Raw genomic sequence first — 27760 nt, 5'->3', positions numbered from 1 at the left:
AATCTTGTTGATAGTATTGTAATTAACTCTGCCTGTAATGTTTTTTTGTCAATTCATTAAATTTAATAGATACAAAGAAGATTTTCTTTTTCCTTACGAAACTGTCAAATTTATCCCGAACACCCTGTACTTGTCATTAATAACAGGCAATATATACTCATTGTTTCCTCATCATTACCATAATCCACTGATGGCCTCACAGTTCTACTAGTGTACTCTTCAAATTATTTCAAACTCTTATTTCCTCCACTTCCTACAAGATACCCCATGCACACACTCTTCATTCATTAAATGGTTGGAAAAACACCTCAGAAAATCATGGATTACACCAAGATTTTTTAATGCATTCCTAAAGAAAAATCAGAGTAATATGAACATTATTATTATTACCCCAAGACCTCATGGAGTCAAAGACTCATCTGGGAGGTCCTTTTATCACACACACACATCTCATCATACCGTGTCTTAAACACACTCAAACTTCTCGCAGACACCACACTCTCAGGCAAAGCATTCCAATCATTCACAACTCTGCACGAAAAAAAACCTGCCTCTCACTCCCCCACTCACACCCTCTTTATACAGTTTCCAGGGATGACCTCTGGTTCTCCCACTATTTTCTGTAGAACTTCTCCAGCATTGATCCTATAACAACCCCTTACCAACTTGTAGGTCTCTATCATATCTCCCCTCTTCCTCCTGTCCACCAGACTCTGCAAATTACATCTCAATCTTCCCTCATATTCGACATTCCAGAGGTCAGAAACTACCTTAGTCGCCTTTGGACTCTTTCCAAGATCTCTTCATCCTTCTGAAAACCTGGTGACCAAATCTGGACACAATAGTCCATGTGTAGCCTAATCAAAGCCTTATACAACGGAACAAGAATCTCCCTACTTCTACACACCAGTGTCCTCTGTATCATTCCCAGAAGCCTTTGTGTTGTCTTCACAATTTTGGCAATGTGTCCTCTAAATTTTAGATCCTTATCCACTATCAACCCCAGATCTCTTATTTCCTCTACCTCCAACAATATATTCTCACCAAGCATAAATTCTGCATTCCATCTTTGTTTTCCAAATTTTAAAACCTTACATTTTGCAACATTGAACTCACATCCTCATTTCCATGCCCAATTACTCAATTTATTCAAGTCTTCTTGTAAGGCCACAATTAATATCAGTTTTGTTCATAAAGATGGTCCATGTAGTTATAATAAACACTGTAAGTACGGGTAGCATTATGTCTTCTTTGTCTTCCTACACTGTCTTGACGTGTAGCAGATGTTTTGTTTGCTCTATGTATCACATATTATCATCATCAGACCTCTATGGAGTTAATGACTGATCAAGGAAAATCCTCACTCCCGCACATAACTCACAATTTACCTTCATTTGCTCTTTTTGCACTCAGGTTTCATGCAATACATTCAATTTACCAACTATTCTCCATGCAAAAAAAAACATGCTCTCTCTCATCCTTTTTTTTTTTTTTTTTTTTTTTTTTTTTTTTTTACCTCTGCTGCTTTCAATTCTACAAAAAAAAATCTAAATTTGACTAGTAACAGTCCCTGTCCAAAAAATGTGTAGAATATCACTCCTATCTACCATGCTTTGCAAATGGCATTTCCTCCATCTGTCCTCACAACCAACATTCTAGAGATCTGAAATCACCTAAGTCATTCTTCTCTGAATCCATTCCAGGATATCCCCATCCCCTTGAAAACCAGGTGATTAAATATGCACAATAATCAATATGATTATGGTTTTATATAAGGGAACCATAACTTCTCTATTTCTGCATGTTAATGTCTCCTCATCATTGCCATAATCAACTGATGGCTTCACAGTTCTATTGGTGTACTCTCCAAATTATTTCAAACCCTTGTCTCTGGATCTCTTATTTCCTCCACTTCCTTCATAATACTACACCCCTACTACAAGCACACACACCAAATATATAGCATGCATCCCATCCTTGCCTATGAAATTGCAAAACCTGACACTTTCCAAGACTGAATGTGCTGCTTTTCCCATACGTCCCTTATCAGTCAAGCTCTTGCATGCATTATCAACTGCTATGTCACAACTGCATGATAATTCTGACCATTAGGCATAAGTTCTCATTTATTTACATATTTTCAGATATTATTACTAAATCTAATGTTCTTGTATCAGATTTCTTCCATCACCTGCTACTTAAGGTAGTCTTTGCCTAAAATCTAGAAAGCCTCTCTGGTCCATGGACGAACTCTCTTCAGCTGCCCTGCCATCAACACCTGATGTGGAGAGAATACTGGTCCAACAATCTCTCAACAAACGGCTTCCTGGTAGAAGATCCCTGTGCTCTGAAGCCTGGTTTTGCTCTTCCTATGAAGATTTGGTCATCAGTCAACAGGATCAGAACTAACCAGGGCAGATGTGGCTACCTACTACATAAATGGAGACTGTTAGACCATCCTTATTGTGATTGTTCTCTCATGGCTCAAACGATTACTCATATTGTGTACGACTGCCCAAAAGTGCTAATTTCACGGTGGTGGCCTACAGGACATCCACAAGGTGACAGATGAGGCCTTGGATTGGCTTTCCAGACTGGACATTGACCTGTAGTTGGTATGGTGGTGGCAGTGGTTATGGAAGAAACAGAAGCTCAAGGTCCCGTTTCACCACGAAGACATTATTCTCGTAATCACTCTCATAGTCCTCATCGAAGTATCAGCAGAACTCCTCATGCTAGAAGATGATGATGATGCAAAGTGAAATGAATTTTCTTTAATGGATCAAGATTTTCACACAAGTCACAACTGTTCTCTAATAAAACCTCGGATACAACTACATTTGTATTGTGATGTGTTGAGAGAATATGCAGTTGTGTCATATTTGGTGCAGTAAGATGATAATTTTTCCTGGCTTGATTATAACAAATTACTTTTGCTTTTTTAAAAAAAGGAAGACTTGGAAAGTAGTTTGTGCCTTTTATGTTATGAACTTTTACATGTTAAGATTTTCATTGCAATTATTTCTTAATGCAATTTTGCTTAACGTGGGATTTGATTAACATGACGAAATTAATTGTGGCAATCCCTTGATATATGCGACAAGAGTTTTGATTAACATGCTTTTAACCCTGCGGAGCTCGCAACTGATCTGACAGATACATGCAAAATGTTTAATATAAATATTCTTACACAATTCAGTGTATAGCTTGGAGGTCATGAGTAGTTGTGCATTCATGTTACGAGTGATATTCTGCACTGTAAAGGTTTGTGATATTTGATAGTAAATTGTATCTGAGAGATACTGTGACCTCCAATGTCAGTAAAGTATGGTTTAGTTGTTTCTTTTTTTTTTTTTTTTTTTTTATTCTTTGTTCAATATTTTCACTATATAATTTAAGGAAATTACAATGTACTAGGATATACATTAAAATAAATGTTAATATATATCAGTATTTCGGCAACATCACGTTGCCATTTTCAAAAACTTAAGTACAAGACACGTGCACGCAGGCACAACAAAACAGTAAGTGAGGAAGAAGATCCTTTGTACCTACCAATATAATGTTTTCCTTCCCTTTCCCTCAATGCATCCTAACAGACTTACTAACCATTTTTTTCCATTACTCATATGGTGTTCACATCTGCTTACTTTCAACACTATACTTGTTTGCTTTTACCACTTTTTTCCAAATTTAATAATGTGACAGGCAAAATATTCTAAAATTCCCTAAAATAACTTAAATATTTAGTACATTTATATCCAAATTTTCTCGTAAAAACCATGGAGTATACCTGTGTTTTGATAGGTAGACAATTTTCGTGACTCTCCTTCCTCCCAATCAAACTGGTTCATTTTTTTTCCAATTCTCTTATTTAATTAGCTCTTGTAATTTGATCTTCTAATCTGTTTCTAGCTGAATTTTCATGTTGGAAATGAAAATTAATGATGAATGTCAATAAAGCTGTATTTTCATAAAATAAGTGTCAACTTTGCTTAATATAATGCATGTTTATACACATTTTAAATTTATCAAATGAATGAAATTACAGTTTTATTACCTCTGATATGTTTTGTGGCCTCTTGTTTCCTAAGAATATCTATAAAAAAAATTAAAATAAAAAAAGTAAAAACTGATAAATTATGACATTATTTTTTATTTTTATTTTTTTTACTTTTTCAAATGAGTTTGTGAGAGTACTACATTACATAGAAATAGACTTGTACCTACAATAATTTTAATGGTTGCTTAAATATGGCAAACACGAAAATATACTTGACGTATTATTAATATAGCCCTGAGAATGCAAAGGAAGATGAATATAATATACTGAAGGAAATCAGGTGAATGACTACATTATGAATACTGACCTGAAATATACCAAATATACTGAAGAAAAATACCAAATGAAAATAAGAATTTATCGAGATATCAGGATAATTATACCCACTGATTCCATTGAGAAAAGTGACAAGCGTCACCATTTCCTGCATGTACATCTTTAATTAAGGGAGGGGGATATAGTATTAGTATTATTTTCAGCCTACCTAGGAATCTTCAGCCTAACTAAAGAATTAAATCTCATTCCTGATGAACAATTTGGATTCCAGGAGAACCACTCCACAGAACCAGTTCTCAGTCTTGGAAAACTTCAGTATTGGGGGTCGAATGGAAGCAGCACACAGGGGTGATCTTCCTGGACATTGAAAAAAAAGCCATGCTTTAGCAAACTCCTGCAGGCCAAATTCCCACTAGGACTGATCAAACTTACTATATCATACCTTAGTGATTGCAAACTCTGAGTGAAACTACAGGGAATTAGACTGAATGCAATTCAGTCTAATCAATCAATCCCCCAGGACTCCCTGCTATCATCTCTCTTATTTGCTATCTATGTGGCTGACATCCCATGCACAGTTGCCACCACAATGGCCTATACGTAGATGATACTGCAATAATGCAACCTAGATTGTCAACTGCAAAACAGTCTCAAAACATATTTAACAGTTACTAGAACTATTAAATATGATCTAGAACAATGGTTTGAAAAATGGCAAATTGATGTTAATGCAGGCAAGAGCACTCCAGTCCTACTCACAAGAAGACGTTTGTCCCTGGAGGGCAAAGTTGTCATGTTTGTTATCCCATTCAATAGCAACCAGTAACCAAATACTTAGGGGCACAATAGAAAGGGCTTAACTTCACAACTCATATCAGTCATGTCTGCTCTAAAACAAATAGGACAGTGGGTTGCCTACACCCATTACTGAATCATCATAGCCAGCTAAGCATGGAATTTAAACTGCTGCTATACAAGATACTGATCATACTGATGATTTATATACAGTAATGCTTCTGGATCTTGCAAAGGCATTTGACAGGCTACCACATAATAAATTGGTATATAACTTATGGCAAATGGGATTAGATAATCAATTGGTTGATTGGATAAGAAACTGGTTTTCTAATCAACATCAAACTGTGGTGTATAGAGAAGCCATGTCTCTGAGGAGGAAAGTTACCAGTGGATTCTCAGAGGGTTCTGTTCTTGGGCTCCAGCTGTTTAACTTGTTTGTAAACAATATATCATGTGGACTAACTGGTGTTTCAGTTGTTTGCTGATTGGAAAGTTGGGAAGAATTATAAGTAGCACTGATGATGTTAATTCCCTTCAGGAAGATATGAATAGACTTTTTACTTGGACAAAGGAGTGGATTTGTAGTTTTAATATCAATAAGTGCAAGGTGTTGCATTTTGGAGTGAAGAAATATAAGGCTGTGTACTATAGCAATAGTGCTGTACTGCAGGAAGTGGATGAGATTAGAGATTTCGAAGTGATGGTTGACAGTAGACTGAAGTTTAGAGGGCATATTATTATTATCATCATGGGCAACTCCAAGTAGTCGACAGACTCATAAAGGGAGGTCCTAACATCATGTCAAGAACAACTATTCGACATTCACACAGTATCTATCATACCTCGCCTTGAACTCATTCACAGTCATGGCACCCACAACAGACTCAGGCAGCTTATTCCACTCATTCACCACTCTCCAAGTAAAAAACCTATCTTGAACACCCTTGCTAACCACAATCTTGCCAGCTTCCATGTATGGCCCCCTAGTCCACCACCAGTCCTATTCTCAAAAATATCTTCTAAATTAATCTTATAGAAACCTTCAGTAAGTTGAATGTCTCAATCATATCACCCCTTTTCCACCTATCAACCAATTTCTGCAACCCACAAATCTTCAACCTGTTCTCATAATGTTCATTCCATAGACCTGCTATCATCTTGGTCACTCGTCTCTGGATCTTCTCCACCTCCTCCCCATCAAGAAGAAACCCTGGCACCCAAATCTGGGCACAGTAGTCTAGATGGGGTCTTATCAAGGCTCAATACAGAGGAACAATAACTTGCTTGTCTCTGCTTGTCAAAATATTTTTCAGCAACCAAGTGATTTGATAAGCTGATTTAGCCACTTTTGCGATGTGCCCCTAAACTTCAACTCCCTATCCACCAACACTCCCAAATCTCTGGCCTCATCAATCTCCTGCAGTACAGTTCCACCAATGTGATATACTGCTGCTAATCTTTTCACCCCAAAATGCATAACCTTACACTTTGACACATTAAATTGACATCCATTTTCCTTAGTCCAGTCCTCCAAACTATCCAAATCATCTTGCAAAATTTTGACATCATGTGCACTCACTATTGCTCTACCCAACTTTGCATTATCAGCAAACAAGTGAACACTTCCTCTCAGATCCTTTCCTATATCGTTAATGAACAAATTGAAAAGTAGTAGTCCAAGAACAGAACCCTGTGGCACACCACTAATCACAGGCCGTCTTTTGGACTCTACTCCTGAATAAACCACTCTCTGATATCTCTCCATCAACCATCCTCCTATCCATCTCACCAACCCTATATCCATCGCCATATGCTGCAGTTTACTGATTAGAATTCATGTGGTATCCTGCCAAAGGCATTAGCAAGGTCTAGTAGAATCACTGTAAACCCATTACCCTTACCCAGTTCAGTCGTCACTGTGTTATAAAATGTGAGCAAGTTACTGAGGCATGATCTACCCCTCACAAAACCATGTTGTCCCCCATACAGTATCCCATTTTCATCTATCCAATCCTGTATTTTTCTCTTGACTAATTTCTTCAAGACCTTGACAACGATTCCTGATATGCTAATTGGTCAGTAATTTACAACAGCAGTCTTGGAACCTCCTTTATGCACTGGAACTATTTTCCCCTCTTTCCACCCCCTTGGGACTAACCCAGACCCGAGACTCAAATTAAACAAAATGGTCAAGGGCACTGACAATTCTTTAGCTGCTTCATGTATGACACGAACTGGTGTACCATCCAATCCCACAGATGTATTGACATTCTGGTTTTGTAATAGACTATTCACCACAATTCCTGTATAATCTATTGGTTCATTCATTCCTGCAATGTCACCACCTAGATGATATACTCTTGCAAAGTGCTCACTCAGTAATTCAACTATATCAACTGATTCAGTTACCTCCCTACCATAGGCATTCTTCAAAATCATTCTGCCATATACATTTTTTCTTTTACTTGCAACATATCAAAAAAACTGTTTGGGATTCTCTTTAGCCTGCATAGCTAATATTCTTTCATAATCCGTTTTTGCTTTTCTTACCACACTCATTACCCTTCTGGCCTGCACTTTATACCATTCATGTGCCTCCCAGTCACCTTTCTCCTTAAATTCCCTCCATAGTTGTTTCTTTTTTTGCAGCTCAAGCTTAATGGTGTTATTCATCCATTTAACCCCTACTTGATTTATTATTCGGACTCTAGGTATACAGTCAGCCATTGCCTCATGCAAACACTTCTTAACTGCCTCCCATTCACTATCAACATCTAGCCCTTGCAGTTTTGTATGCCACGGCACTGAGCCAACAAAACTCCTAAGCTTGTCATACTCACCAGCCCAATAATTCCACATGTACCTTGTAAATTCCACACCTTTAACCACCTCCCAAGTCAAGACCCTATGATTACTCTCCCCATTTGGTGACAATGTGGTCATATTCGTTACAGCCAAATTCTGAGATGCAATTACTAGGTCAAGCACTCTCTGACCCCTAGTATTTTCCATTACATGCTGTCACAGATTGCTATCCCTTCTTCTTCAGCTTCTCCCACTTAAGTGGGGTCACTGTTGATGATGAGTCTCCTCCACATCCTCCTGTCTTGGGCTGTCACCACATCCAAGTTCTTCATCCTCAAGTCCTCTTCTACCAGCTCCCTCCATCTCTTCTTCGGCCACCCACGCTTCCTCCTTCCTTGCACATCCATCTGCATGATCCTTCTTCTTCCCACATATTCGTCCTCCCTCCTTATCACATGACCAAACCATCTCAACCTTGCCTCCTGTATCTTTGTTCCTAAGTTCGTAACTTTCACTGTTCCCCTCACATAGTCATTTCTCAGACGATTCTTTCTGGTCACACCGCACATCCACCTAAGCATTCTCATCTCTGCTAACTTCCATCCTACTGCCACAGTTTCTATAGCATATGTCATAGCTGACCTCACTACTGTTCTATAGATTTTGCTTTTCAGATTGATCGGCACTCTCTTATCGCATAACACTCCAGCCATCTCCCTCCAGTTCCTCCAACCCACTTGTATCCTGCATCCCACTTCCTTCTCAGCTCCTCCATCTTCTTCCACTGTTGAACCTAAGTATCTAAAGTCCCTCACCTTTCTGATGACATTTCCTTCCAGCTCCAGGTCTGTCTCCGGGCCACCGCCCACTGTGCAACATATATGCTCTGTCTTACTTCTGCTCAGTCTCATACCTCTCTCTTCCAGTACTTTTCTCCATCTTTCCAGTTTAGTTCCTGCTTCTTCTCTTAAATCTGTACACAGCAAGATGTCATCTGCATACAACATTGTCCAAGGCACATCTTCTCTCACCTCCTCCGTCACCACCTCCATCACAATGTTAAACAGAAACAGACTTAATGCTGACCCTTGATGCAGCCAACTGTTACTTGAAAACTTTTTTGTCTGTCCCAGACAGGTCCGAACACTTGTCTTCACATTTCTGTACATCTTCCGCACCAACCTGACATATTTCTCAGAAACCTTCTTCTCCCTCAGACACCTCCAGACTTCTTGCCTTGGCACTCTATCGTATGCTTTCTCCAGATCAATAAATGCCAGATGTAGCATTGTTTCTCTCAAAACTTTTCTATCATCTGCCATAACCCAAAGATAGCATCTGTAGTTGATCTACCAGGTATGAAGCCAAATTGTTCCTTTGTAATCTCCACCTGCTTCCTCAATCTTCCATCAAGAACCCTTTCTAGGATTTTCATTATGTGGGACATCAACTTTATTCCTCTGTAATTTTTACAATCTTGTGCATCCCCTTTACCCTTGTAGATGAGGACATGAGTACTCTCCCTCCATTCCTCGGGTATATTTTACTGTTGGTAAACTTTCACAAACAGGTCCCACAGCAGGTCAATTCCCTCTTCCCCCAGTGCCTTCCATGCCTCCACTGGAATCCTGTCAGGGCCCACCGATTTTCCATTCCTCATCCTCTTCATGGCCTCCGTCACTTCCACTCTACTGATGTTCTGCACCATCCCCTCAGAAGGCTGCCCATCTTCTCTGTGAGTCCTTGCATTTTCCTCATTCAAAAGACCCTCAAAGTATATTCTCCATCTGTTTCTTATGTCAACATCCCTCCATAATACTCTTCCTTCAGCATCTTTGATCTGCCTCACATGTAAGATGTCCTTTGCTGCTTTATTGCTACATTTCGCTAGTTGATAAATTTTTCTCTGTCCTTCCTTTGTTTCTAATTGATCATACAGATCTTGATATGCCATTGCCTTCGCCTGTGCCGCAACTCTCTTGGTTTCTTGCTTTCTCTCTCTGTACACCTCTCTGTCCTCTTCCACTCTTGACTCATCCCACTTCTGCTTTGCCTTCCTCTTAGCTGTCACTGCAACTTGTACATTATTATTCCACCACCAACCCTCCTCCTGCTCTCTAATCTTTCCAGATGTCTCACCAAGCACCTTGATTGCACAGCTCAGGATTACTTTTGAATTATGTTTCCACCAATCTTGTTACACTTTCCAGTCCATCCAAAATCCTCTCTAACACCCTCTCCCTAAAATGATTCCTCACACTCTCTTCTTTTAAGCAAAACCACTTAATTGTCTTCATCTCATGGCTTCCAGAGGTTCTTATCTTCGATCTTATTTTAAAGTCTGCGCACAGCAGTCAGTGTTGCTGTGCCACTTGATCTGTTGGAATTACTTTACAATTTGTCACAACCTTAAGATGTTTTCTTCTAGTCAATTTGTGAACTGTTGTTACCTCCTAAATATTATCAAATGTTCTTCCCTCTTGTAGAAAAACGAGTTCACAATTCCCAGATCAAACGCTATCCCTTAATAACCGCATAAAATCCAATTCCTTGCTCCCATGTGTCCTCTCCTCCTTCCAATCAATGTTACCATAGTTGAAATCTCCCATAATAATTACCCTACTTCCACTCATTTCTTCTATTTGCTTATGCATACTATCTCCACCATCTATTCCATCACCTGGTCTATAGCAGCACCCAACTGTATATTTTGTTCTGCTAGTTTCCATCTCACACCAAATGGCCTCAAATGTGCTCTTTTCTCTATCCTGCAGTTCCACTTCTATTCTCCTTGACTGTAGCTCATCAGCTATCATCAATAACACTCCTCCACGCCATTTTATTCTCCCTGTCACTCCTGAACACACCATACCCCTCACATTCAATCCCACTAGCTATGTCATCTTCTGTCAGTCATGTTTCACTAATACCAATAACTGGTGGCCTGGAAGTGACAACCAAGGCCAAAAATTCTTCCTTCTTGTTTCTAATACTTCTGGCATTAGTATACATGAATTGCAGAAGTCCATTTGTTCCATCTCTATTTTGATGCCTTATACTAACTATTCCATTCTGATTTGTTCTTTTGTACTCGCTTGGGCATATTACACATTCATACACTCAACTGTCTCCCTAAAATAAATTTAGTTTAATCCTTTATCCAAGTGTGAGCAAACAAAGTTTGCACCTGAAAATATCTTCAGGACTGGGGTAAGGTAGTGCAACACCAGTCAACTCGTAGCAAAGGTGGAACAAGCTAACATCACGCCTATCTCAGTATCTCCCATATAATGCAAAACACATCTCCTTGCAGATATGTATAATGTTATGCATTAAGGGAAGGACCACTACCCAGACTAGTTTCGACCTTTATTGAGGTCTCTTCAGTGTGAGCCAGGCCCAGAAGTGGAGATACCAGGCAGAAGCAATGGCAGGTCATCTTTACCTATAGGAGTTGTCAAAAGGTGTGCCACCTTTTTATTAAATTACTCTGAATTTAGAGAAAGATGTTAAAAGTATTTTTCGCTTGGTTAGACTATAATAAATTTAGTTTAATCCTTTATCCAAGTGTGAGCAAACAAAGTTTGCACCTGAAAATATCTTCAGGACTGGGGTAAGGTAGTGCAACACCAGGCAACTCATAGCAAAGGTGGACCAAGCTAACATCACTCCTATCTCCCATAATGCAAAACACATCTCCTTGCGGATATGTATAATGTTCTGCATTAAGGGAAGGGCCACTACCCAGACTAGTTTCGACCTTTATTGAGGTCTCTTCAGTGTGAGCCAGGCCTAGAAATGGAGATACCAGGCAGAAGCAATGGCAGGTCATCTTTACCTATAGGAGTTGGACTATAGGAGAATTTAATAAAAAGTTTGCCACCTTTTTATTAAATTACTCTGGATTTAGAGAAAGATGTTGAAACTTACCCCAGTCCTGAAGATATTTTCGGGCACAAACCTTGTTTGCTCACACTTGGATAAAGGATTAAACTAAATTTATTATAGTCTAACCAAGTGAAAAATAAACTTTCAACATCTGTCTCAGTAAAGTCTACATATCTACTTCCCCCCCTTAATAACTCTAGTTTCCCTGATTCTGCACATTCACTTCCACTACATTCAACAACACCTTTTCAAGTCTCTGTACACCAAATCCATTCAAATGTAAACTATCCATCTTATATAAATCCTTTCGCCCATCGAACTCACTCCACACATCCACAAATTCCACACCACTCCTCCTGCATAATCCATGCATAAAGTCATTAGCAATTATGGCCCTCCTTCTATATTCTTCACTGTCATACCGTGGAAACAGGCTCACTATCCTAACTCTCCTCTTTTGCTACCTCAAGCAATTCCTTCAAATCCTCTCTCATAGCTATTTTGTTTCCTTTCAAATCATTTGTACCTGCTACTACTATCTTTCACCTGCTGCTTTGGCATTCTAAATGACTCGCTTACATCCTTAACGTTCGCACCAGGTTGGTATGATTTTGTTAAACTCAACTATCACACCTCTTACTAAAGAATCTCCATACAACACTTGCTCTTTCATTTTGTTTACACTCACTATCATACTCTTATTTTTCCTATCATACTTTTGCCGTTTATTAGTCGGTACGCTCGGTAAACATTTTTGCCAATGTTCCAGCTGCCAATTTGCCCTGTGTATTGCTCTGCGTAACCATGCAATCTCACTCATTGCATCAGTCTCATCATTTTTATTTTCCATTAATTCATTCATTCGTTCTGTATGTTTACCTTCATTCTCATTTTCAACACCACATATTGATAGTTGCAAAGGCTGCACATCGTAGTGCTGTTATTATAAGAAGTACTCTAACATGTAGGGATAAAGAAGTGGTTGTGTCACTGTATAATGCACTGGTCAGACCATGCTTGGACTATTGTGTGCAAATCTATTCACCTGGTTTTCAATGTGATGTGGAGACATTGGAGGGGGTCCAGGGGCAAATGACTAAGATAATGTCAGGACTTTGGAATGCTATTACAGAGTTTGGTGGATAGGAGGAAAAGAGGTGATATGATAGAGACATTTAAGTTAGTGAAAGGATTTTATCAGATTAATCCAGAGGGGATTATAAAAAGGGTTGAAGGTGAGAGGGGAAGAACCAGAGGTCATCCCTGGAAGTTATGTGAAAGTGTGGTGAAGAGGGAGTGTGAGGAGTAATTTTTTTTTTTACATGGCGAATTGTCAGTAAATGGAATGCATTACCAGAATGTGTTGTTAATACAAGGAGTGTTAAGGATTTTAAGATTTAATATGATAAATATGTTGTCAGTTGAAGGAACCTCCCACAATGAATCTGCTGACTCCATGGAGGGTGTAATAATAACAATAATAATTATAATTATACAATAAATTAAAAGAGTGGAAAAAAAAGCTCACATACCAACTGCTTCCTTTTTACTTAAAACATCTGAACTGAAACAGTAAAAAAAAAAAATGTTAACTTCTTTGCTGGTTTGTTCTAAAAAAACAAAAACAAATTAATTTACTTAAAAATTTTATCCAAAATAAAAATAACTACTTTTAATTAGTTTAACTAAATAACTAACATGAGGCCACAGCCTGCCTCTAGAAGGGAGTTCAAAATACTTCCATGTTTGGTCTCTGTAGCAGGGTTTCTGGATTATTAAAAAATAAATAATACTATATATATAATGTAATGAATAAAAATAAAAAAACCTAGTCCACTTATAGTGCTAACATGGGTTAGAAGTCACATAAAAAACATTAAGTATTTAAACCTAGAACAATCAACATAAATTCCTAATTACATCCTTAAGGGATGAACAGGATACAATGATAATAATATAGTACTATATGAAAAGGTTATGTTATTACTGCTTACTATCAACATTCTTCCTCCAAATTAGTTTCTTATCAGTCAGAACTGATATCAGGATCTTATACTTTGAACTTCTATGGCATTTTTAATTGCATCAATACACCTGCATCTTGGTTTTCTCCAGGGATTCCTACCATTCTGGTATTAAACACCTGCTTTAATAACCTTTCCTCTCCCATTCTGTAAAAAGTAACTACCACCCAGGATTAGCTTTTCTCACACACTCCTAACAATGGACAGAGAGTATTCCATTAATACCATTAATACACTCCCTTAATTTTTCTCATAACTCTCCAATCTTTGGTCTCTAGTCTTTGGTTAACTGTTTATTTCTAACCCAACTCTCAAAGTCATAAGTTAAAATTGGTTGGAATGCTAGTAGGTATAGGTAGTTTAGTCTTGACTAATTTCTATCTTATTCTATATCAGTTTATTCAGTGGACTCCCCATCCTATTAGCTTTGATTGCTCTGCTGTCTATTTCCATATTTAATTCACCATTGTTACTAAAAATTGTCCAAATAGCTGAATTTAACTTTCGCCCTAGTTTCCCCTCTCCCATTCAATATGCATTTAATATTTTCTATACTCCTGCCTATTTTCATAGCTTTTGTCTTTTTACTGCTGATTTTCATGACAAATTTGTTATAACAATTATTGAATTTAATTAAGTAAACTTGAGGACTTGTACTTGATTTATTTAGGAATATAATATGTGCAAGATGAGATTAATATCATCAATTCTAATACCAGGTTTAATGCCAATTTCCTTCATAATGTGATTTTACATCAAACCATATTCCTATATCTTTGATTTTAACTGCCAACTTACAAATTAAATAGAGATTATGTATTGCTTGTTATAATATTTACAACATTCTACATTATGAATGGCTTTTCTCTTAGTATTTCCTTTGTCTTATGTCCTTTCTAAATCTACAAAACTTAAATACAGATTCTTGTTATATTCCCACGATTTCTCTACTATTTGTATTCAAGTAAATATCTGATCCTGATAATCCCTATTTGGCCTGAATCCAGCATGTTCTGCTCCAAGAATCTCTTCTACAGTTTTTCTAAGCCTATTCTCAAGTATTCTTGAACAAAGCTTACCTGGAACACTCAATAGGGAATTCCTCTGTAATTCTCACATTGTTTTATTTCCTTTTTATGAAGTTGAATTGTGGATGATTAAACATCCAGAATTTGAACTTTGACCAGGCCGCCTTCTGAATTATGCAATAGCCTCTGTAAAACTTTTATACCTTACCATTTGAGCATTTTTGAATATCGTCTACTTCAGTTGCCTTTCCATATTTCAGGTTTTTGTGATACTTCCTCAAACACTTTAGTGAATTTTCTTCTAGAAATCATGCATATGGATTACTGTGTACAGATTCCCCCCCCCCTGGATTTTGAGGTGGATAAGGATGTATTGGAACAGGCCAGATATAATTTAAAGGTTTTTCACTTGGTTATACTATAAATTAAAGATGCCAAGAAATTATATTCTTGATTTAATCCTTTATCCAAGTGTAAGCAAACAAAGTTTGCACCTGAAGTATTTTCAGGACAGGGCAACTGGTATATAGAGGCTAATGACTTTACATCACTTGCCTTAGTATCCCATAATGTAAAGAACATATCCTTATGGACATGTATAATGATATGGGATACATGCTTTACATTATGGGATACTAAGGAAAGTCTTAGCCTCTATGAGTTGCCCTATCCTGAAAATACTTCAGGAGTAAATTTTGTTTGCTTACACTTGGATAAAGGATTAAACGAAGAATATAATTTCTTGGCATCTTTAATTTATAATATAACCAAGTGAAAAAATTTCTAGCAACTATCTCTAATCCAGAGTATTTTAATAATAAGGTGCGACAGCTTTTGGCAAACTCGTATATGAAAATATGACTTCTGCACTACTTCAATCTTAGTATCACGTCTGGATCTGGCTCCCACTGATGAGACCTGAATAAAGGTTGAAACCAGTCTGGATAGTAACCCTTCCCATAATGCATAGCATTATACATCCGTAAGGATATGTGCTTTACATTATGGGATGCTAAGGCAAGTGATGTGAAGTCATTAGCCTCTATATACACTGTCCTGAAAATACTTAAGGCGCAAACTTCGTTTGCTTACACTTGGATAAAGGATTAAACCAAGAATATAATTTCTTAGTATCTTTAAAGTTTTTCCAATCTCTGGAATGTTGCATATGAAGAAAAACTGAGGAAATGCAATTTTTAGATCCATGTGGATAAGCAGAGCATTTAAACTGTAGGTCGTGACTCATTAATTTGTCATGGAATCAATTTAATGGGTCAATACCAGCATTTATTTTTAAACAAAATAATTCAGCGAATTTAGGAATTATGCAATATTAAGATGGAATTAGATAGTTGTTTATACTCTATTAGTGAGTGTAAACAACATGTATTTAAATGTTAATAAAATCTTATTTGATATTATCTTTATTATTTGTTCTTCCAATTGCACCTCCTTAGTGCAATTGGAAGAGCGATGGTGCATTGCACCCTTTGATTGGAAAAGGTCCAAGTTTGATTCTTGTTGTGATGAGAGGAATCTTTATATGTGTTTTTTCAATTGAAGGTAAGTTAGTTGATCTCATACAGAGGTAGCAGGGTTTTTTCCCCTGGAAACTGATTTTTCAAGCCACATACAGACAAATCAGCCTGGAGAAAACACACAATTTATAGACCAAAAAAACTACTGGTAGTGGTGGGCAGTATATGGCATTGGTGATGATGGTAGTTGCAGCTCCCTGGAGTTGGCTGAGACAGAGCTGTAGAGTAGGTGCCCTCCCTCAATGAGTCTTTGGACTCCTTGGAGGTGTCATGTAATAATAATTATATACAGGGTGTTCGGGATAAATTTGACAGTTTCGTAAGGAAAAAGAAAATCTTCTTTGTATCTATTAAATTTAATGAATTGACAAAAAAACATTACAGGCAGAGTTAATTACAATACTATCGACAAGATTTACTCAAAATAACCACCATTAGCATCGATCACAGCTTCAATTCTGCTTCGGAACCTCGAACAAGCTGATGCTACAGTCTCCCTGGGAAGGGCCGCAAAAACTGTTTTAATTTTATCCATTAACTGGGCTTTTGTATTACTGGAAGTGCGATTGGTTTCTTTTTCAACTGCGCCCCATACAAAATAATCCATGGGGTTAAGGTCTGGGGAGTTTGGAGGCCAAACATTTGGACTGGTGAAGTCGTAGAAATTTTCAGACAACCATTTTTGACTTTTCCCAGAGGTGTGGCAAGGGGCCGAATCCTGCTGCCATACATACGGCCTACCATTGGCTACCCTTGTTATCCAGGGCTTGACTACAGTTAGCAACTCCACGAACAAAGCCCGAATTCCAATGCCAGGGTTCTTCAACACCTGTTCCTGCAGATTTGCGAGGAATTCTGCTGTACGAACGCAATCAGATCGTCTGCTAGGGATCTTTCTTCTTGCTACATCCTCGTAGTCACCATTGCAAGTCTCTAGTTCATGCCTGATTGTTTTTACTGTATTCAGGGAGCATTGGGCAGCAGTCGTAATATCCTTATTTTGATGGCGGGCACGAATCATCATGATACAAGTTATTCTCTTCCATGATTCAGGTGGGTTCCAGCTATCCATCCTTTCTGACATCTTGTATATGAATGAAGAAGGGTCCAAACTTTTAAATGAAGAGAAGTGTGTGTTAATACATGTAACTTACGGAAAAATATAATTAATTATAAATATGTCAAATTTATCCCGAACACCCTGTACTTTATTATATAATTATTTTTTCTATATGTTTTTTATTGTTACTTTGTTTTATTATATAATAAGGGCACATATTGTTTCATGAAACTTTTCTGTTATGTTTGTGTGTTTTTCTCCTAATAGTAACCCTACTAGGAGCAGTTTATTACCTATATGCTCCATTGCACATGATGTGTAATCTGATTAACATTTATATTAAATTGATGTTTACATTTCTGTATCAATATTCATATTTACATCTATATGTATGTATTCCTACATTTACATCCATATTTACATTTTTTTTTTTATAGCTACATATATTTACACCATATAATCCAAACATGATCAGTAATTTATGTTATATTATGATTTAAGTTGATCTTACTGGAAAAATTAAATAATTTTGAGGAATACTTTTAGATAAGTCTCTGTTTTGACACTGGCCACTTGTGTCCTGAAATAATGATATGTTGCATTAGGGGCATCCAGATGGAGTCTAGTAGCTAACAGTCAAAGTGACTGACAGTGTGGACAACAAATGCATAATGGCAATTCCAGAATATGGAAATGTGTGGGTAGTATCTTAATTTTCCATGTCACATTAGTAGTACAGTTAAATCTGCAGAGATGGTGTGTATTTTAAATCAGAGTCTGCTTCTGATACGTGACAAGAATTTTGTTGGTGAAACATGTTTAGATGCTTTCCATTCTTCTTCCCACAAATTTAGGCTTATTTCTTCTTGAAGTGTTTTATAGCACATTTTGAGTACTTTTGGTAACTTATTTCTAACCATTCATTTATAGCCACTTCTTTAGCCAACTGATCCACTATCTCATTTCCTGCTACCTCACTATGTGCCCTCACCCAGCAGTACTTGATTTTCCATCCCTCTAGAGTGTGATTATATACCAGATTTCTTATCTACTTCATTAATGCTAGATAGTTGTTCTGATTTGAAGTCTGTGCTGATTCTATCACTGTAAATTGTTGCAATCTTTTGATTAGAGGTGTTGAGTTCTAATTCCTGCATATATGTAAGTGAATAAACTATAGCCAGTCATTCTCATTGGTTGTTAGAATACAGAGCAGATACAGTCTAGAGCAGTTTTCTTGCATGATGGACTGTCTGTAATATATAATGAAAGAACAACTGACATTTCCTTATGTTTTGCTCCCGTCAGTATAAATATATGGAATTTGTCACTTCAGAGCTTTCCTTCTCCTTAATACGAGTTTTCTTCACTGGGTGAGACCACCTACTGTAGTGAAGCAGAATTTTGTAGCAATTTAGATCAAAATTGCTATTTCCATTATATCTTCCAGAAGTGACTTCATATATTATTATTATTTCGTGACACCTCCAAAGACTCGTCAAGGGAGGGCACCCACTCTACAACATCCCATCTCCATCATCTATCCATCATCATATATAAGACAGAATTCTTGCAACTTCAGACAGATTGGCATTAGACCAGCAATAACGCAAGCTGCCTCAAAAGTTGTCCTGTATCCTTTAATTATTCATATGGCTGTAAGGCATTGAACTCTAACTTTTGTTGTTGGTTTTTCTTAGATATTAGTGCATCTTTCCAAGTGGGCAGGGTCGGCGGAAGCGGGCATGCAGTGCATGCGGGCGCCGCCGCCGGGGCACTGTTCATAAGTTCATTTTTAAGAAACAAAATTTTTATCATGAAAACAAAAAAATCTTAGAATGATCAATATTAAAATAATTATTGGCCGGATACACCGAATAAAAATTTTAAAAAATTGTATATTGCCGCCTCTTTGATCAGCTGGCTGTTTACAATTTTGCAGCGAGAGCAGGCTAAACGCTTGCCTAAAGAATGCTGTGTCTACTGCAGTCTATTTAAAGTGATATGGTGAATGGTTTTTATGTGCAGAAAAGAATTTTTGTACAAAACATTTGTTGCTAGTTAACCAGTCATATGGTATGCATCTCAGTAGGCTACTGACAGTAGCACAGTGCGGACTATTATTTTGTCTCTGTGTCGTGTTGTGTAATAATTTTTTGTGGGTATAAAATAGAAATGGAATCAAAAATTAAAAAAAAGTTATCCAGTTATCCAGTGCACAAAATCGTAAGTGTCATGCTGTGAAAGAAGCAGATGTTAAGAAACAAACTGGGGCTCTCAATAAATTTAAGATATTAAAATATTCTGATGCAGATTATAACCAGCTCAATACATCAGAAATCAGAGTTGATGAACCGTGTACATCATCCAGTTTTCATGAAACTACTATTGCAACTATTGAACAAGATAACAAGATGCATGATTTAAATGAAAAATAGTTAGAAGATTTAGTTGTAGTTGACCATGGAACTAACACATTGCTAGTCTCTGTAAATTTAGATGATCCAGGTGAATGGGGAAATATTGATGAAAAATTACAAGTTGTTTTAATTGAAATGGGGCCTGTTCAAAAGAAAAATATAATATATCCCAGAGATACATATGGTCATAAATTTGGCGACACATTATAATTGAAAAATGGAAAACTGTGACCTCGTGCCAAGAACATGGCTCATTTATTCCTAAACTTTAAATTCTGTTTTTTGCTTTTGTTGCAAATCTTTCGCACCTACCGAATCAAGTAGTCTTGTAGAAGGCTATAACAATTGGAAAAATGCAAGTACAACTTTGCATATACATGAGACTAGTTTAACTCACATGAAAAATTTCTTAAAATGGAAGGAAGTTGGTAAGAATTTATTATTATTATTCGACACCTCCAAGGAGTCTGAAGACTCATCGCGGGAGGACACCTACAACTGTCTCAACCACTACACCGAACCTCTACTACGAATCATCTCCATCAACGCCATCTACCACCCACCTCCACCACAACTAGTATTTTTTGTCTGTAAATAGCATGTGTTCTGAAGGGCTGATTTGTCTGTATGCGGGATGAAAAACCCAAGTTTCCGGGAGAAAAAAACCTGCTAAAATTTAAAAAAAAAAAAAAAACCTACTATTGATTGAGAGACTCAATGGAAAAGAACCATTGGACGAGTGTTTAGAACGCTTGATTGAAATTATAAAATTCCTTGGTAGCCAAAATTTAACTTTTCGCAGATCATCTGATAAATTTTATGAAAGGAATAACAGCAATTTTTTAAAATTAGTCAAACTGTTTGCGAAGTTTGATCCTGTTATGGAAAATCATGCTGAAAGGGCCCTACAATGAAACAATAGAGTACACTATTTGAGTAAAGATAGTCAAAATGAAATATTGGAAACTTTAAGTAACGCAATCAGGGATACAATTTTATTATCAATTCGAAAATCTAAATATTATTCCATAATTTTAGACTGCACACCTGATGTAAGTAAAACAGAACAAATGACCATTATTATTTGCTTTGTTTCCTGTGACAATGGAATTGTTAAGATCAGGGAAAACTTTTTAGGTTTCGCAGATATATCAGATTCCAAAGGACATGATTTATGCGCAACAATAATGGAACAACTGGAAAAATGGAACATTCCCATTGAAGACATGTGAGGTCAAGGATATGACAATGGGGCAAATATGAAAGGGAAAAATATGGGCTCCAAAATTTGCTTTTAAACAAAAATCCTCGAGCTTTTTACGTGCCATGTGCTGCTCATACTCTAAATTTAATCATTAACGATTCAGCCAAAGTGAATGCAGATACAATTTCTTTTCATTCTCTTACAAATGTTGGGCAATCCTTTTAAAGTTCGTAAAAAAATTAAGATGGGAAAGTAAAATTAATGCAATCCGCCCTCTACAATATCAGTTACGAGAAATTTACGATGCACTGTTTGAAATTTTAAATAATGAAGATTTTAATAAAGAAACTCAGCATGAAGCACAAATATTATGTGCTAAAATAAAGGACTACAAATTTATTTGCTCTCTTATAACTAGGCATGATTTACTTAACAGAATAAACCCTGTGAGTAAAATGCTTCAAGACAAAAATATGAACATAACACTTGCTTTAGAATCTATCGAAAACTTAAAAATATTCTTACAAGAGTATCGATCAGATAAAAATTTTAAAAAAGTTCTAAAACGGCAAAAGAACTCAGTGAAGAGGTGGACGGAGAACAAGAATTTTAAACTGGTACAGAAGTCCGACAATGAAAGAAGACATGGCAATTTGACTACAAGCATTATGACGAAACTCCACAATCACCAGAAGATAAATTTACAGTGAATGTGTTTTATACACTTTTAGAAGTTGCAATGTGTTTGTTAATAGAACATTTTGAACAACTAAAAACATATTATGATAATTTCAATTTCTTGTATAGATTACTACAAATTATCCTGCTTAGTCAACACCTGCGGTTCATTACATTTAGCAAACCAGCGTGTGGCTGTTCTCAAAATTTATTTAAGAAATTTCAAATAATTTAAATTTTTATTATCGTAAAAGAACCCCACAAGCCTGGATTGTTACAGGGGCGCTTAGATAGACAGTGCATGTGGGCGGCAAAGACCCTAGCGCCGGCTCTGCAAGCGGGTGCAGCATAAGATGTCAATTGTTTTCAGAACCCATTAGCCTAACCCCAAGTTTATCCTTCCTGACTTCACTAGAAGGTTTACTATTTGTAAGCATTTTTTGGCAACATAAGAGATGTGCTTGTTGTTAAAGTTAAATTTGTTGGTCTTCCTAAACAGAGAAGTTCTAGAGGCAGTGAACTAAAATACCTAGGACTTCCTATGTATTATGTTGTTTTGATGTTTTTACATGAAATGTGGAGCACTTTAGACTTGGTGCTATTGAAGGTAACTTTCTTCTCACACACCCACAATGCAATTTTAAAGAGTTCTTCATTGGCTGTTACTTTTAACTGCAAGTCTTTGCAATCCTGAATCATTATCATCACATTATTGGCAAAAGCTATGACTTTTGTTTCAGTAGTGAAAGGAAGCCTTAATAAAGAGTCATACTAGATATTCTGGAAACCTGATCCACAGAAAGAACCTTATGAATAGCCTTGTTTGACTTATTTCGTTACAGATGGTTTCAATGTCATGGTTGCTCTTCTATCTGTAAAATAATTTTTCGTAAGGTAGAGTAGGTTTTTTGAACATTTCAAATCTCTTTATTGAGTAAATGCTGTCACTACACAGCATCAAAAGCTCCTTGTACATTGAGTGAGATCAGTAGTACATCTCTTTTTTGCTGTAGACTGTCTTCTGTGAACTCTAACTTCCATGATTGTGATAGTGTTTGAGTGAGGTCTAAATGCATATTGAGTGTAGCTTATTAGATCTCTTGAATAGACAAGTGCATTATTCAGTTCATCAGAAGCTTTTCTAGTACCTTACAATATTTATTTATATTGTAATATTTATGAGACTAATTGCCTGTATTTGCTAATTTCATCAAATGTTTCCTGGTTTGATTATGGATATAATTTTATAGCATTTCCATAATAAAGGAACTTGCCCTTTCTTGAGGCATTTGTTGTAAACTGTTATGATTTCAGGGAATTTGACAAATGCTCTTAGGAGTATGTTACTTTAACATACTCCTAAGAGCTATAGTGATTTGATTTCATTAGACGTAATTTCATCATCATTAGGAGTATCTATGTCTGTTTCCATTCTTTGTCTAAGTTTTGTGGATTTCTTCATCTGTTGATTCATCATCATCAGGAATAAACTTGTTTATCATAATAGCTGCAGCTTCTGCTAAGTTTTTAGTGAAAGCCATCTGTTTTCTTAATATTGATATTTTAAGTGTTTCTTTATTCTTCCTTGCTGCAAATTATATACAGTTCCAAAGATGCAATGCAATGCAATCAAAAAATACAGAACATTTTCCATGATTCTGTTTTCACGTTTGTAATTATGGACTGATAGCTGTATTTGGCTTTTTAATAGTTCTGTCATCTACTGTTTTAAATCCTGATTATTGTAGATTCTTTGATATAGTTGTCTGAGTAGGGAATAGTATGTGTAGGGAATTTGATGCTAAGCACTCTTCAGATTTATACCTCTATTGTTTGTGCTTTCATTAAACCATAAAACAGAATGGGTGTTGCTATCCATTCCAAGAATTAGGCCATGACCGATGGTAAAATCCATGATGTTGCCCATTTTTCTTAAGTTGTATTTAATGTCACTATGGTAGTCTAGATATGTACTTGTAGCAAAAGATTCGATTCCACGGCACATAATTTCAATAAATACTGAGACATTATTGACTCAACTTCAGGGTTGACCATGAGTACTGCAGCTCTCTTTCTTTCTGATCCTTTGGAAAATATTTTATAATTAATGAGAAAGACACATTTTGTTGTTGATGCTGTAAGGTTCTCGTATTAATGCTAATCATATATTTCTTCTGTTTATGAATTCTGTTAAGTTATTTACAGACTTAATAGAGCATTGAAGATTTATTTGAAGACATGCCAGAAAAGTAGTGCTGTTTCTGCTAACTTATTGCTTTCCGTAATCTTGTTTTAAATTTTGAGCTGTCTGTAGTAGTAATTGTATGTCAAACAGTCTTTGCTTAGTGCCATCTGTTTGCAGTCATTTTTCTTTTTGGCATGCTTATGATTTTGGTAGTTTATACAGTTCATCTCTGACTCATTTTGTGTATACTCACTGAGTGAGTGTGTGTGTGTGTGTGTGTGTTAGAGCAGAACAGACAGGTGGTTCCCCCTTACAGTCTTGTATAGGATGGTGGAACTCAGAATGCCTATGTAGTGAAGAGTGGCAAGTTCTCCACAGAATTTTAATATCGGTTTTCAGCAATTTTATCCTCACTATTGGATCAACTTCAATAATTAAGTTTTTCTTGCTTTTTTTTTTTTTTTTTTTTTTTTTTTTTTTTTTTTTTATTTGTCATGATCAATTTTTGTGTAACCTTTGTATTCCCACTAAAGAGTTCTTCATTCTGCAAGTGTGCTGAGTCAATTGCACTGTTCATATCTATTTCGCTGGTGATACCATATATAATTAGCCTTGGAAGATATTTCTTACTGGGATTTGTTACTAACATGTCTTTGCATTCCTTAGAGATTTTGTTATGTAGTAAGCCAATGTTGGTCTTTTCTTTAGATTCAGTTAAGACTCCTCCATATACTTTTCATTTTTGTGATTCCAATTTTGATTTTGTTTGGGTTTATTTTTTTTTTTTTTCCACTGTTAATTTATAGCAAGGCTTGTTTTCAGATTTGTCTTTGTATTTAATAACTTGTTAGCATAGCTGAGTAGGCTGAGCAAAATTAGCTTGCACCCTGCTGTAGTTCTTTTGATTCTTTTGTTAATTTTTCATTTCATTGAATACCTTCATTAGTTCACTCAATGCAGTTAGTATATCCTTTTTAAATCATTTCTTAACTTGTTGCTTACTTTGGCAATGTTATGCAGCAAATCTAAAGCTTTTTCGAACTCAAATTTCTCCCATGCTACCATCATGGCATTAATCAAAGTTGTGATGCTATAATTTTCCACTTGAGTTGCTAAGTTTCTCTAAGGTATAAAGTTTAAGAAAATATAATTAACAGTTTTGCTGCTTGTTCCTAGAAGTGAAGTGAATTGAATTTCAGAGGGCTGCTCCTTGTAACCTTTATCCTTCCCAGAAGCAGCTTGGGACATGGGTGGTGCTAATGCTTTAGCAGTTATCCTATTGTGAGACGGATGTTGTCTTTGAGGGTAGGTGAACGATAGATGCAGTCTCACCAGCCAAATTCATTCCAAAAGGGTAGAATCAAAAATCATTAATATGTGCTTAGAATTATGATACTATGGAGTAAATTACTTACTGTTAGAAACAACACTGTACAAGCTATCAGTCAGTACTAAATACATTCAGTTTTCCTGTTCAATACTACACAAAATCAGGCAAAGAAGAAGAGTGATCAGAGGCCACATATGAGAACCTGTCTGCAATTTTGTGTGTGTGTGTGTGCATGCACGCATACATGTTCTCAATGTAAAATGTATTTCTTATTATGGATTGCAGTCAAAAAAAAGTTTGAAAAACACTGCTGTAGATAATGGAATTTATAGACATAATACGCTCACTATATAATCTAAACAGTCATCCACTTCAAGGACTCATATTTTCTGTTTCTATAAAGTATTTCCCATCTCTATATATTTCCATAATTAAAATGACCTTTCTGAAAAACCAAAGCAATGTCTTGAGTCTTGAACCATTCATTTATCTCACCTCACTCCAAAACTACCTCAAAAATCACTATCTGTATTATTTATATATCTGTATAAGCACCTCCATAGCACAATTGGAATGGCAACAGTACATTGTACCCTTCAATTGGAAAAGGCCTAAGTTCTATTCTCTTCATGACCATAAGAATCTTTATATTTTTGGTGAGTTAGCCGATCTGATATGGAAAGTAGGGTTTTTTTTTCCTCCCAGAAGCTCAAGTTTTTCATCCCACGTATAGGCAAATCAGCCATCAGAACAGACACAATTTACAAAAAAAAAAAAAAAATACTGTTGTTGGTAGTGATGGAATTGATTGTAGTTTTATGTAGGAGAATTAAATAGTAGGGAAGACAGTGCTATGTGTGTAGCAGAGTGGAGTAGAGTGCACTCCTGCAATGAGTCCTTGAATTCCTTGGAGGTGTCATAATAATAATAATAGTAATTATAATTGTGCATTTTGCTTTATTATTTACAGTGGAAAACTGCATACCATCAATTAACAGAAACATTGCAATAAGGAAATTTCACAATCCCTAAGCAGTGAGGACCAATTTTTTTAATTATTCAAATGTTCTTTATGTTGCTATTATAATGATACAGTACATAAATGTTTTAATACAGAATATATAAAACAAATGCATCTGCAAGTTTTCCTTTTTTTAAAAGATACATGGATGCTAAAATAAACATAATTGTAAATTACACTTTGCATTTTCAAAAAACATTTTAAAAAAAATTAATAAAAAATTTAAATAGGAATTGTCCTGGCACAAGTGTCAAGAAGAAAGCTCTTCAAAACATTACAGTTATATGGTGTAAATGGAACATTATATTGAGCAATACACAGTCTCTATTTAAGCTATAAGTCAGCAGTTAGAAACAAAGGAGGTACAGGAAGATTGATGTTAAATCAGGTGCAATAAGAGTAGACATTATCTCCACTGTTATTATCTATATGGATCACATTATGAATGAAAGTGGTAAATCTAATATCAAAATTAGCAATGTTAATCTTAGCTTTCTGCAGATGTTATACTTCTGAATAAATCCAGTACAAGTATGCAAGATTCCCTGACTAAATTGAATAACTAAGTTAAAGGGAGATGGTAAATCCCGTTTTATTTTATAGCCGGGTACGAAACTCAGATTGAAATCCATCAAATCCATAGAGTTTCATGCCGAAAAAACTATCGGCAAGTGTAAGTAATCACTTGGGTAGTACAACACCAGGGCAACTCCAAGCAAAGGTGGAGCAAGCTCCACCTTTGCTGATGAGACCTCAAAAAAGGTTGAAACCGGTCTGGGTAGTGACCTTTTCTCATAATGTAAAACAGTATATATATATACATCTCTTAGGAGCTGTGTTTTACATTATGAGAGAAATATTAAGGTTAGTGACAGAGCTTGCTCCACCTTTACTTGGAGTTGCCCTGGTGTTGTACTACCCAAGTGATTACTTACACCTGGGCTCGCAGATAGTTTTTTTCGGCATGAAACTATGGATTTCGATCCGAGTTTCGTACCCGGCTATAAAATAAAATGGGATTTACCATCCCCCTTTAACTTAACTTATGTTGCTGGTAAAATAGCCTTTATGGCTTATTATCGTAGTAAATTGAATAACCGTTGTAATGAATTTGGTATGAAAATCAGCAATAAAAAAAAAAAAAAGAATGATAATAGGCAGAAACTGAAAACCTCAACCGTATCCTGAATGGTGAACCTATAGAACAAGTAAAACATTTCAGCTATTTATGCACAATTTTTAATGAAGATAGTAAATTAAATATGGAAATAGACAAACAGAATCAACAAAGCTGGTGTAAATGGAACATTATACACCAGCTTTGACTTCCTACCATACTATATATATATGGTAGGAAGTCAAGTGAATGAATTTATATGGAATAAAAGAGAAATTAGTCAAAACACTAAATTAGCTGTATACAAGACAGCAGCATTCAAACC

General features: G+C 36.2%; 1 protein-coding gene across 1 annotated transcript in view; it reads right to left on the bottom strand.

The window, feature by feature from the left end:
• The window catches only part of LOC150095329 (mitochondrial enolase superfamily member 1-like), a 198785-nt gene that overhangs the window by 63292 nt on the left and 107733 nt on the right, over positions 1 to 27760 (bottom strand). Inside the window, exons 6-7 of the mRNA XM_090409917.1 lie at positions 13363 to 13394; positions 4061 to 4099 (exon numbers count right to left, since the gene is read on the bottom strand). Of these exons, the coding sequence (XP_090266043.1) occupies positions 4061 to 4099; positions 13363 to 13394 (71 nt within the window). The remainder of the gene's footprint in view (positions 1 to 4060; positions 4100 to 13362; positions 13395 to 27760) is intronic.

The sequence above is a fragment of the Typopeltis vanoorti genome, chromosome 20 (assembly GCF_054136105.1).
Source record: "Typopeltis vanoorti isolate ZY-2024b chromosome 20, IOZ_Tvanoo_1.0, whole genome shotgun sequence".
NCBI classification, from domain to species: domain Eukaryota; kingdom Metazoa; phylum Arthropoda; class Arachnida; order Uropygi; family Thelyphonidae; genus Typopeltis; species Typopeltis vanoorti.
Note: the sequence above shows the minus strand (reverse complement) of the source record. Positions and strands in the feature narration are given on the sequence as shown.